The sequence below is a fragment of the Mustelus asterias genome, chromosome 2 (assembly GCF_964213995.1).
Source record: "Mustelus asterias chromosome 2, sMusAst1.hap1.1, whole genome shotgun sequence".
Lineage (NCBI taxonomy): Eukaryota > Metazoa > Chordata > Chondrichthyes > Carcharhiniformes > Triakidae > Mustelus > Mustelus asterias.
The window spans coordinates 2775914-2789545 of record NC_135802.1 but is presented as its reverse complement, the minus strand read 5'-3'; the positions used below and the strand labels follow the sequence as shown (position 1 = coordinate 2789545).

At 47.4% G+C, this 13632-nt stretch overlaps 1 protein-coding gene across 1 annotated transcript in view; it reads right to left on the bottom strand.

Moving 5' to 3' along the window:
* Window positions 1–1200: 1200 nt before the first annotated feature.
* Window positions 1201–13632, bottom strand: part of scrib (scribble planar cell polarity protein) — a 322951-nt gene continuing 310519 nt past the window's right edge. The window contains exons 27-28 of the mRNA XM_078230184.1: window positions 6652–6703; window positions 1201–2971 (exon numbers count right to left, since the gene is read on the bottom strand). Coding sequence (XP_078086310.1) covers window positions 2826–2971; window positions 6652–6703 — 198 coding nt within the window. The 3' untranslated portion in view covers window positions 1201–2825. The remainder of the gene's footprint in view (window positions 2972–6651; window positions 6704–13632) is intronic.

The following is a 13632-nucleotide window of genomic DNA, read 5'->3' as shown; positions in this document are numbered from 1 at the left end:
TGACCTCTTTCTGTATTGTAATTTTTTATGATTCTAACATGACCACCTGCAAGTTCCACTCCAAACCACACAGCATCCTGACCTGCAACTATATCAGCACTCCTTCACCTCAGGGACTGCAGCAGCTCATGAAGATCGTTCAATACTACCTTCTCATTGGGGCAATTCGGGTGCGAATGTCCTTGCAAGCAACGTTCACATCCCAAAACTGAATGGAGTTATACAGGTACTGGAGAAAACGTAAAGAAGATTTACAGGAGTGATGCCAGAATATAAGGATATATTTCTCAGAACCTCGGGGGAGGTAGTGGAAGTGGATACTTTTAAGGGGCGTCTTGACAAATACATGAATAGGATGGGAATAGAGGGATATGGTCCCCGGAAGGATAGGGGGTTTTAGTTAAGTCGGGCAGCATGGTCGGTGCAGGCTTGGAGGGCCGAAGGGCCTGTTCCTGTGCTGTAATTTTCTTTGTTCTTTAGAACTCTTTCTCCAGAAGAGAGAGTTTAGGGGTGATGTGACAGACATCTGTAAGATCTTTCGGATACAGAGAAGGTGGTTGCACATGTCAGTGAGAGCAACATGAGGGGTCATAAATATAAAATAGTCACTGCTAAATCCAATTGGCAACCTGTCTTCCCCAGAGCGCAGAGAGAATGTCAGGGGCTGTCCTCTTTTTAGGTCAAACCAAACCAAGTAAACAAACTCAGATTAAATCAGGACAAAGTAAAAGGGGCAGCTCCCCAAAAAGGAGGGGGAACAGCCCGAACAGAAATCAAAGTACAAAGGAAACTTAAAAACATCAGGAGAAACATTGCTTGAACCAATTGGGCTGATTCTCTGCTCTAACTTTTGACCTAAAGGTCAGCAGTTATAACAATAACTCCACGTTGAAGGTAGTTTACTGGCTCTAAAGCACTTTGTACTCTGGGATGTGCTTGTGAAGGTTGCTATGTAAATGCAAGTCTTTCTTTTTTTCATTCAGCTGAGTGGGAAGGTCCATCAATTTAGAATCTGTTCCAGATGCTAACACTGCTAAACTCAGATAAACATGATGTGGACATGCCGACGTTGAACTGGGGTAAACACAGTAAGAAGTCTGACAACACCAGGTTAAAGTCCAGTGGACTTTCACCTGGTGTTGTTAGACTTCTTACTGTGTAAACTCAGATAAATGCAAAGAAGCACTGAAAAATGGCACGGCCATTTATAAAATGAAAAGTAAACTTTAATGAACCCTGGAGCACAAAATATACTTCTTTGGTTGTACAAATTCACTAGTTCCAGTCTGAGGTGAGCAATCAGCCCAGAGGACGCAGCAAGTTGCTTCTGCTGAATGTAGTGACTGAGGGTTCTTCCTGTCCCCAGGGATTGCCAGATTCTCACTGATAACTCCGTCCAGTTTCAGAATTCAAAATCAATTGCAGCGGAGGAAGATTTTCAGACTGTCCCAGTCACTGTGAAATTCCAAACCCCATTACCGATTGCAAAAATCCTACTGCAAATAATCCCAAATCATCTCTACTAAATTCACCTCATTAGCAGCACATTCAGAACCTATGTGGATCTGGGACAAGGTTTCTATAAAGAACAATCAGTAAATATAACTTACACCCCCATCACTGGGAAAAGGACGACAGGGAGATAGGGGAGGGAGTTGGACAGAATACCCCACAACAATCCATTGACATCGTACCTTGACAAGAAAAAGGAAGGGGGTGTGTTTGGCTGACATAGCACCCCAGGAACCCCCCTCCCCACCTAATGTCCCATCGCTGAGAGAAGGGGAATAGACAGAGATCTTGGGACTACCTATTGCACACTCCCACTCTGGGAGCAGCCCATGACCTCCCTCAGTCCCAGTCGCCCAACGTCCAATTCTCAGACCAAAGTCCATGGTTGGTTTGGAGGATTCTGCCGCTGTTACTTGCCTGTGTGCAAAGACCACGATTCGGTGACCTCAGCAAGGGAGATAGATGCCTCTCGATGAGATTCACCCTATTTGTTACTGAATGCAGACTCTTGTCCCCGATCTCAGCAGACCCACGCAGTATCTCGGAGCTTCCTCAGACCCTGATATGTCATTAGTGTTAATATAGTGTCTTCCCCATACCCACTCCCCGCCCCTTGGTGACAGACAGACTGCCCGAGGTCGGAATTAGTCCATCCGTCATTTCTCCCGCCCCCCCCGGTGCGGAGAGGCTGGGGGGAGGAGGGAAGGTGTTTCGAGCTGATGTAATCCCCGATTCTCAGTTCCATCAGCCTCAGTCTCATTGGCTGTTGATTCATGTCCCTCTTTCTGGCTTTGATGACTCCAACACCAAGTTGAGTAGGAAGCTTGGCTGTGGGACACGTGCTACATGCTATCTTCATCCCTATTGTCTGCTACTGTGCTGCAACCCCCCACCCTCCCTCCCACATACCCACAAGGTTCCAACTGGGAGCCTGGGCCCACCCCTTTCTCCATGCATGCTTTTGTTCCCATCAGTTTATTAACTACACCCCAAGATGCACAATCTGCCACCACTATAAAGCACTAGGTTCAGACTGCAGTTCCACACACCACTGGCTGCCAAGGTGAGGGGGAGGTCTGCAGCCCTGTATCAAACTACGAGGGGTGGCTTTGGGGCTCTACGCCCCCCCTCCCCCCAAACCCCACCCCACTTCCTCATTAAAAACCGTATAAAATCCTACAGGATTAGTCTCTGCCAGAAATTAAAATCCAATTCACCTAAAAACAGAAAAGAACACAGAGTCTATAAGATGTGAAGTGCGAGTGAGGGCACTAGGTGCGAGGAGGGCGATGGATCCTTTGCCAGCACTCTTCTCACGTGGGCACCGTGGTCTCTACGCTCCGCACATGAGGCTGCAATGAACGTTTGTGGCCGTATGTGGCAGAATTGCCCAGCGCTGTCAGTGCTGGGAGCCGCCTGGTGTCTCCGACCTCCTCACTGTCGTCACCAAGATGGGTGCCTGAGAGAGAGAGAGAATCTGTTAGAGGAGGTCAAAGGGCAAGTCAAGCCAGCCAGTGGGTAAGCAGCATGGGGTCTACAATGGGGACAAGGTTCCAGTTGCAGACCCTGCTGTCCCAGAGTACAGCGATTATAAATCCGCGATTCCTGCCATTCCAGGCTCAACGACATCATTCATCAGAACATCACACAAGCAGATCACTAAGTGGCAGTGTGATGTGATTACTGTGCTGTGTGCGCAAACACAGCAGCCTTTTCATACACTAGATCTCACACAGCAAGTCCAACCGTTTAATATCAAACTGCGGGTAACAATTTATAAGCAAAAATCTGGAAAAAAGTCACCAGGCATTGAAACAGAGAACATAGAACATTATAGCCCTTCGGCCCTCGATGTTATGCCAACCTGTGAAACCAATCTAAAGCCCATCGAACCTACACTATTCCAATATCATCCATATGTTTATCCAATGACCATTTAAATGCCCTAAATGTTGGCAAGTCCACTACTGCTGCAGGCAGGGCATTCCACGCCCTTACTACTCTCTGAGTAAAGAACCTACCTCTGACATCTGTCCTATGTCTATTACCCCTCAATTTAAAACTATGTCCCCTCATGTTAGCCATCACCATCCAAGGAAAAAGGCTCTCATTGTCCAGCCTATCTAATCCTCTGATCATCTTGTATGCCTCTATTAAGTCACCTCTGAACCTTCTTCTCTCTGATGAAAACAGCCTCAAGTCCCTCAACCTTTCCTCATAAGACCTTCCCACCATACCAGGCAACATCCTGGTAAATCTCCTCTGCACCCTTTCCAGTGCTTCCACATCCTTCCTATAATACGGCGACCAGAACTGTACGCAATACTCCAAGTGTGGCTGCACCAGAGTTTTGTACAGCTGCAACATGACCTCATGGCTCCGAAACTCAATCCCTCTACCAATAAAAACTAACACACCGTACGCCTTCTTAACAACCCTATCAACCTGGGTGCCAACTTTCAGGGATCTATGCACATGGACACCGAGATCTCTCTGCTCATCCACACTACCAAGTATCTTACCATTAGTCCAGTACTCTGTAATCCTGTTACTCTTTCCAAAGTGAATCACCTCACACAAACTCCATTTGCCACCTCTCAGCCCAGCTCTGCAGCTTATTTATGTCCCTCTGTAACCTGCAACAACCTTCCACACTGTCCACAACTCCACCGACTTCAGTGTCATCCGCAAATTTACTAACCCATCCTTCCACGCCCTCATCCAGGTCATTAATAAAAATGACAAACAGCAGTGGCCCCAAAACAGATCCTTGCGGTACACCACTAGTAACTGAACTCCAGGATGAATATTTCCCATCAACCACCACCCTCTGTCCTCTTACATCTAGCCAATTCCTGATCCAAACCACTAAATCACCCTCAATCCCATGTGTCCGTATCTTCTGCAATAGCTTACCGTGGGGAACCTTATCAAACGCTTTACTGAAATCCATATACACCACATCAACTGCTTTACCCTCATCCACCTCTTTGGTCACCTTCTCAAAGAAGTTTGTGAGGCACGACCTACCCTTCACAAAACCGTGCTGACTATCCCTAATCAAATTATTCCTTTCTCGATGATTATAAATCCTATCTCTTATAATCCTTTCCAAAACTTTGCCCACAACAGAAGGAAGGCTCACCGGTCTATAATTACCAAGGTTGTCCCTACTCCCCTTCTTGAACAAGGGGACAACATTTGCTATCCTCCAGTCTTCTGGCACTGTTCCTGTAGACAATGACGACACAAAGATCAAAGCCAAAGGCTCTGCAATCTCCTCCCTAGCCTCCCAGGGAATCCTAGGATAAATCCCATCCGGCCCAGGGGACTTATCTATTTTCACACTTTCCAGAATTGCTAACACCTCCTCCTTATGAACCTCAATCCCGTCTAGTCCAATAGCCTGAATCTCAGTATTCTCCTCGACAACATTGTCTTTTTCCTGTCTGAATACTGGCGAAAAATATTCATTTAGCGCCTCTCCTATCTCTTCGGACTCCACGCACAACTTCCCACTCCTGTCCTTGACTGGCCCTAATCTTACCCTTGTCATTCTTTTATTCCTGACATACCTATAGAAAGCTTTCGGGTTTTCCTTGATCCTACCTGCCAAAGACTTCTCATGTCCCCTCCTGGCTCTTCTTAGCTCTCTCTTCAGGTCCTTCCTGGCTAACTTGTAACTCTCAAGCGCCCTAACTGAGCCTTCACGTCTCATCTTTATATAAGTCTCCTTCTTCCTCGTCTTTAGTAAACCACGGTTCCCTCGCTCGACCACTTCCTCCCTGCCTGACAGGTACATACTTATCAAGGACACGCAGTAGCTGTTCCTTGAACAAGCTCCACATTTCAATTGTGCCCATCCCCTGCAGTTTCCTTCCACATCCTATGCATCCTAAATCTCGCTTAATCGCATCATAATTTCCTTTCCCCCAGCTATAACTCTTGCCCTGCGGTATATACCTATCCTTTTCCATCGCTAAAGTAAACGTAATCGAATTGTGGTCACTATCACCAAAGTGCTCACCTACCTCCAAATCTAACACCTGGCCAGGTGTTAAATAGTTTTGAATAATTAAGGATAGCCAGACTGGGTTGGTTAGAGGCAAGACATTCCTAAGTATGTAGTCTCACAACACCAGGTTGAAGTCCAACAGGTTTATTTGGTAGCACGAGCTTTCGGAGCGCTGCCCCTTCATCAGGTGAGCGCCTGGTGTTGTGAGACTACTTACTGTGCCTACCCCAGTCCAACGCCGGCAACTCCACATCAGATGTTCCTGACTAAGCTAACTCCATTTTTTAATAAAAGGCGGCTTAACAGAAACAAGGATAGGAGGGTCAGCCTGGAGAGTGGCTGGCAGGGCTGTTCCCCAAGGGTCCGTGCAAACATCACTGTTACTTTGCTGTATATATAAAAATAACTTTGATCTTGAATACGGAGTGGAACTTAATAACGTGTCGATGATAGCAAAACGCGGTGGAATGGAGACCAGTGAGGATGATACAGATTAGCTGGAAAGGACATGGACAGGTTTGCAGAATGGGAATTTAATACAGAGCACAGAGAGGACACAAATTAGAAGGCCATTTGGCCCTTTGAATCTGCTCCGTCATTCAATAAGATCATGGCTGTTCACAACACAGTGAGAAGTCTCACAACACCAGGTTAAAGTCCAACAGGTTTATTTGGTAGCACAAGCTTTCGGAGCGTCACTCCTTCTTCAGGACTGTGCACCCCCCTACACTCCACTGAATGGACTGTGAAAAACACACTGTTCATCGCCCAACACCAAGTCAAAAGTAAAAGTAAACTTTATTTATTAGTCACAAGTAAGGCTTACATTAACACTGCAATGAAGTTACTGTGAAAATCCCCTAGTCACCACACTCCAATGCCTGTTCGGGTACACTGTGGGAGAATTTAACACGGCCAATCCACTTAACCAGCACGTCTTTCAGAATGTGGGAAGAAACCGGAGCACCCGGAGGAAACTCACGCAGACACGGGGAGAATGTGCAAACTCCACACAGACAGTGACCCAAGCTGGAAATTGAACCCGTGTCCCTGGCGCTGTGAGGCAGCAGCGCTAACCACTGTGCCAGCCTGGCTATATGCTGGGGAAAGGGGGAAGCTCTCACCTGAAGTGTTGCTGTCATCCATGTACATGAGATCATCTATGAGGTCTGGAGACTAAGAGGAGGAAAGGCACAGCATTAGTTTAACAGCAGACCCCTTCCGCAGCAGCACTGTCTCACCAGTCTGGTCCCAGGGCCTCCAGCCAGCAGTACACAGAAACAGAAGAGAGAAAGACCATCTGCCCCTCACACACACAGCCTGGTCCCAGCACCACACCACCAGGTACACACAGAGTGAGGCACTGCCATTGTTATCCCGAGGACATTTAATCCAGGCTCAGACACACAGATACTCTGACCCATCCTTCAACAAGTTTCCTCACTGCACACTGCCTTTGTGATGAAACAAACGTAGCTTTGTCATCAGGAGTCAGGTCAGTCGGACACATCCTACACAGTTCCGCATCCAATGAAGTTATTGGCTGAGCAGATTTGTAAGTATGGTCACACAAAAACCTTCAAAATAATGGACAGTTTCTGGAGGTGTGATGTCAAGAAGGAATGGTAACTCCAGGATGCTGGATAAATCCTGCCTTCATTTCAAACATACTGAGTAAAATCTAACATTGAAGATAGAAATAGGAGGCGGCCATTCAGCCCTTTGAGTCTGCTCTGCCATTCATTACTATCATGGCTGATTGTCCAATAGTCTGATCCCACCTTCCCCCCATATCCTTTGATCCCCTTTGCCCCGAGTGCTCTAACTGCTTCTTGAAATCATTCAATGTTTTGGCCTCAACTACTTTCTGTGGTAATGAATTCCACAAACTGACCACTCTCTGAGTGAAGAAATATCTCCTCACCTCCGTCCTAAATGGTCCACCCTGAATCCTCAGACTGTGACCCCTGGTTCTGGACTCCCCCACCATCAGTCTAGTCCTGTTCGAATTTTATCAGTTTCTATGAGATCCCCCCTCATTCTTCTGAACTCCAGCAAATATAATCCTAACCGACTCAATCTCTCCTCATACATCAGTCCTACCATCCCAGGAATCAGCCTGGTAAACCTTCGCTGCACTCCCATGAGAGCAAGAACACCTTCCTTAGATAAGGAGACTAAAACTGCGCACAATATTCCAGGTGCGGCCTCACCAAGGCCCTGTATAATTGCAGCAAGATATCCCTGCTCCTGTACTCGAATCCTCGCACTCTGAAGACCAACACACCATTTGCCTTTTTTACTGCGTGCTGCAGCTGCACGGTGACCTTCAGTGACTGGTGCCCGAGGACACCCGGGTCCCGCTGCACACTCCCCTTTCCTAATTTATAGCCATTCGGATAGTAATCTGCCTTCCCGTTTTTGCTCCTGAAATGGATAACCTCACTTTTATCCACTATAATGCATTTGCCATGCATTTACCCTCTCACTGAGCTTGTCCAAATCACACTGAAGCATCTCTGCATCCTCCTCACAGCTCACCCTCCCACCCAAAACTTGGTATCATCTGCAAATGTGGAGGTATTACATTCAGTTCTCTCTTCCAAATCATTATATACACAGTGAATAGCTAGGCTCCTAGCACAGATCCGTACGGTATCCCACTAGTCACTGCCAGTTTCTTCCTACTCTTTGTTTCCTGTCTGCCAACCAGTTTTCTATCCATCTCAATACACTTCCTCCAATGCCATGCGCTTTAAATTTACACATTCATCTTTTATGTGGGACTTTGTCGAAAGCTTTCCGAAAGTCCAAATAAACCACATCCACTGGCTCCCCCTCATCAACTCTACGAGGGAATCTAAGAAATTTTGGAAAGTCATAACCAGCATGTCCATTATGAGTGCAGCTATCACTTCTAGAAGCTTAGATTGTAGATTATCGGGCCCCGGGGATCTATTGGATTTTAGTCCCTCACGTTTCATCGATATGTTTTTTCTGAGGATATTAGTTTCCAGAATTACCTCACTTGTTTTACCGTCCAAGCTATCGTCTATTTCTAATATGAAACTTGTGTCTCCCATTGTGAAGACAGACACAAAATATTTGTTCAATGTCTCTGCCAATTCCTCATTCTCCATGATAATTCCTCCTGTCTTTGCTTCTAAGGGATCAACACTTACTTTAGTTAGCTATTTTCTTCCTTTTTATATACTCACAAAAGGTCTTATAGAGTTATAGAGTCATAGAGGTTTACAGCATGGATACAGACCCTATAGCAGATCGAGAATAACTTCATCCATAGTTGGTTCTGCAATAGATTACTCCACCGTATTAAATGGGATAGACTTTGAACCGATCCAGCAACTCAAGACTGGGCATCCATGAGGCGCTGTGGGCCGTCAACAGCAGCGGAATTGTACTCCAGCACAATCTGTAACCTCATGGCCCGACATATCCCCCACTCAACCATTACCAGCATGCCAGGGGGTCAACCCTGGTTCAATGGAGAGTGCAGGAGGGCATGCTGGGAGCAGCACCAGGCATACCTAAAAATGAGGTGTCAACCTGGTGAAGCTACCAAACAGGGCTACTTGCCAAACAGCATAAACAGCAAGTGATGATCAGAGCTAAGCGATCCCACAACCAATAGATCAGATCCAAACTCCTGTGGATAATTAAACAACTCACTGGAGGAGGAGACTCCACAAATATCTCCATCCTCAATGATGGAGGAGCCCAGCACTCAGTGCAAAAGATAAGGCTGAAGTTTCACAGAAATCTTCAGCCAGAAGTGCCGAGTGGATGATCCATCTCAGCCTCCTCCAGTGGTCCCCAGCTTCTCAGATGCCAATCTCCAGCCAATTCGATTCACTCCACGTGATATCAGAAATGGCTGAAGGGAGACAAGAGATGAAATCGCTGGGCCTCTGATGGAAATCTTTGTCTCTTCATTGGACACAGGTGAGGTCCCTGAGGATTGGAGGATAGCAAATGTGGTCCCGTTATTTAAGAAGAGTAGCAGGGATAACCCGGAAAATTATAGGCCAGTGAGCTTGACATCCGTGGTAGGGAAGTTGTTGGAGAGGATTCTTAGAGACAGAATGTATGTGCATTTAGAACGGAACAATCTCATTAGTGACAGACAGCATGGTTTTGTAAGAGGGAGGTCGTGCCTTACAAATTTGGTGGAGTTTTTTGAGGAAGTGACAAAAACGGTTGACGAAGGAAGGGCCGTGGATGTTGTCTATATGGATTTCAGTAAGGCACTTGACAAAGTCCCTCATGGCAGGTTGGTTAAGAAGGTTAAGGCTCATGGGATACAAGGAGAGGTGGAGTGAGGTGGATGTGTGGCTGAGGGACTGGTGCAGGGGGCAGGGATTCAGGTTCCTGGACCATTGGGACCTCTTTAGGGGCAGGTGTGACCTGAACACACACAACGGGTGGCACTTGAATCCCAGGGGGACCAATATCCTGGCGGGAAGGTTGGCTAAGGCTACTGGGGAGAGTTTAAACTAGATAGGTTGGGGGGAGGGGATCGAGACGAGGTGACTGGGAGCGAGGAAGTTAGCTCGCAAACAGAGAAGGATTATAGACGGTGCAAGAGGGAGGATGGACGGGGGATAGAGAAGGGGAGAGCTCAGACCAAAGGATTGAGATGTGTTTACTTTAATGCCAGGAGTATAGTGAATAAAGGGGATGAGCTCAGAGCGTGGATTGATGCCTGGAAGTGTGATGTGGTGGCCATTACGGAGACTTGGATGTCTCAGGGACAGGACTGGATACTACAGGTGCTGGGATTCAGATGTTTCAGGAAGGATAGGGAGGGAGGCAAGAGAGGGGGTGGAGCGGCACTGCTGATCAGGGAAAGTGTCACAGCTGTAGGGAAGGTGTATGCTGTGGAGGGATTGTCCACAGAGTCTCTGTGGGTGGAAGTTCGGAGTGGGAAGGGGTCGATCACTTTGCTGGGAGTTTTCTATAGGCCGCCCAATAGTGACAGGGAGGTGGAGGAGCAGATAGGGAAACAGATCCTGGAGAGATGCAGTAATAGCAGAGTTGTTGTGATGGGTGACTTTAATTTCCCAAACATAGATTGGAATATCCCCAGGGTAAGGGGATTGGATGGGGAGGAGTTCGTTAGGTGTGTTCAGGAGGGCTTCCTGGCACAGCATGTGGACAAGCCGACAAGAGGAGAGTCTGTACTTGATCTGATACTGACCAATGAGCCTGGACAGGTGTCAGATCTCTCAGTGGGAGAGCATCTTGGGGATAGCGATCATAACTCTATCTTCTTTATGCTTGCATTGGAAAAAGAGAGGATCAGGCAAGCTAGGAAAGCGTTTACATGGAGTAAGGGGAAATATGAAGACATAAGGCAGCAAATTAGAGGAGTGAATTGGAAGGTGGTATTCTCGGGGAAATCTACTGAAGAGAGGTGGCAGTTTTTCAAGGAATGTCTGTCTAGGGTTCTACAGGACAATGTTCCGAGCAGACAGGGAGGAGTTGGTAGGTTAAAGGAACCGTGGTGCACGAAAGCTGTGCGGGACCTAGTCGAGAAGAAAAGGAAAGCGTACAAAAGGTTCAGAGAGCTTGGCGAAGATAGGGATCGAGATGAGTATACGGCTTGTAGGAAGGGACAAAAGAAGGAAATTAGGAGAGCCAGAAGGGGTCACGAGAAGGCCTTGGCAAGTAGAATTAGGGAAAACCCTAAGGCGTTCTATAAATATGTGAAGAGTAAAAGGATGAGACGTGAAGGAATAGGGCCTATAAAAGGTGAAGGCGGGAAAATCTGTACGGAACCAGTAGAAATAAGAACTCACTATAAGAAGGATGTGGAAGCACTGGAAAGAGTGCAGAGGAGATTTACCAGGATGCTGCCTGGTTTGGAGGGTAGGTCTTATGAGGAAAGGTTGAGGGAGCTAGGGCTGTTCTCTCTGGAGCGGAGGAGGCTGAGGGGAGACTTAATAGAGGTGTATAAAATGATGAAGGGGATAGATAGAGTGAACGTTCAAAGACTATTTCCTCGGGTGGATGGAGCTATTACAAGGGGGCATAACAATAGGGTTCGTGGTGGGAGATACAGGAAGGATATCAGAGGTAGGTTCTTTACGCAGAGAGTGGTTGGGGTGTGGAATGGACTGCCTGCAGTGATAGTGGAGTCAGACACTTTAGGAACATTTAAGCGGTTATTGGATAGGCACATGGAGCACACCAGGATGATAGGGAGTGGGATAACTTGATCTTGGTTTCAGGTAAAGCTCGGCACAACATTGTGGGCCGAAGGGCCTGTTCTGTGCTGTACTGTTCTATGTTCTAAATGGCAGAGGTGCTTAATGAGTATTTTGCCTCGGTTTTCACTGAGGAGAAGGACATGGGTGGATGTACTGTGGGCTTGCAGTGGACTGAAAAGATTGAGTATGTGGACTTTAGCAAAGAGGTTGTGCTGGAATCTTTCAATGGCATCAAGATAGATAAGTCGCCGGGTCCGGATGGGATGTACCCCAGGTTACTGTGGGAGGCGAGGGAAGAGATTGCAGAGTCTCTGGCGATGATCTTTGCGTCGGCGATGGAGACGGGAGAGGTGCCGGAGGATTGCGGATGTGGTTCCTATTTTCAAGAAGGGGAATAGGGATAGCCCAGGTAATTACCGACCGTTGAGTCTAACCTCAGTGGTTGGTAAGCTGATGGAGAAGATCCTGAGGGACAAGATTTATGAGCATTTAGAGAGGTTTAGTATGCTCAAGAATACTCAGCGTGGCTTTGTCAAAGGCAGATCGTGCCTTACGAGCCTGGTGGAGTTCTTAGAAAATGTGACTAAACACATTGACGAAGGGAAAGCGGTAGATGTGGTTTATATGGATTTTAGCAAGGCGTTCGATAAGGTCCCCCATGCAAGGCCTCGAGAAAAAGTGAGAGGGCATGGGATCCAAGGGGCTGCTGCCCTGTGGATCCAAAACTGGCTTGCCCAAAGGAGGCAGAGAGTGGGTATAGATGGGTCTTTTTCTAAATGGAGGTCGGTCACCAGTGGTGTGCCCCAGGGATTTGTTTTGGGACCCTTGCTGTTGGTCACTTTCATAAATGACCTGGATGAGGAAGTGGAGGGATGGGTTGGTAAGTTTGCTGACGACACAAAGGTTGGAGGGGTTGTGGATAGTCTGGAGGGATGTCAGAAGTTACAGAGGGACATAGATAGGATGCAAGACTGGGCGGAGAAGTGGCAGATGGACTTCAACCCAGACAAATGCGTCGTGGTCCATTTTGGCAGGTCAAATGGGATGAAGGAGTACAATATAAAGGGAAAGACTCTTAGTACGGTAGAGGATCAGAAGGACCTTGGGGTCCGGGTCCATAGGACTCTAAAATCGGCCCCGCAGGTGGAGGAGGTGGTTAAGAAGGCGTATGGTCTGCTGGCCTTTATCAATCGAGGGATTGAGTTTAGGAGTCCGGGGATAATGATGCAGCTATATAAGACCCTCGTCAGACCCCACTTGGAGTATTGTGCTCAGTTCTAGTCGCCTCATTACAGGAAGGATGTGGAAAAGATTGAAAGGGTGCAGAGGAGATTTACAAGGATGTTGCCTGGATTGAGTGGCATGCCTTATGAGGATAGGCTGAGGGAGCTCGGTCTTTTCTCCTTGGAGAGACGTAGGATGAGAGGAGACCTAATAGAGGTATATAAGATGTTGAGAGGCATAGATCGGGTGGACTCTCAGAGGCTTTTTCCCAGGGTGGAAATGTCTGCTACGAGAGGACACAGGTTTAAGGTGCTAGGGGGTAGGTACAGGGGAAATGTTAGGGGGAAGTTTTTCACACAGAGGGTGGTGGGTGAGTGGAATCGGCTGCCGTCAGTGGTGGTAGAGGCAAACTCAATAGGGTCTTTTAAGAGACTCCTGGATGAATACATGGGACTTAATAGGATGGAGGGTTATAGGTAGGCCTAAAAGGTAGGGATATGTTCGGCACAACTTGTGGGGCCGCAGGGCCTGTTTTGTGCTGTAGTTTTCTATGTTTCTCGGTGGCTAGATGGCTAGAAAACTGGCTTGGCCACAGGAGACAGAGGGTAGCAGTCGAAGGGTCTTTTTCCAGCTGGAGGTCTGTGACCAGTG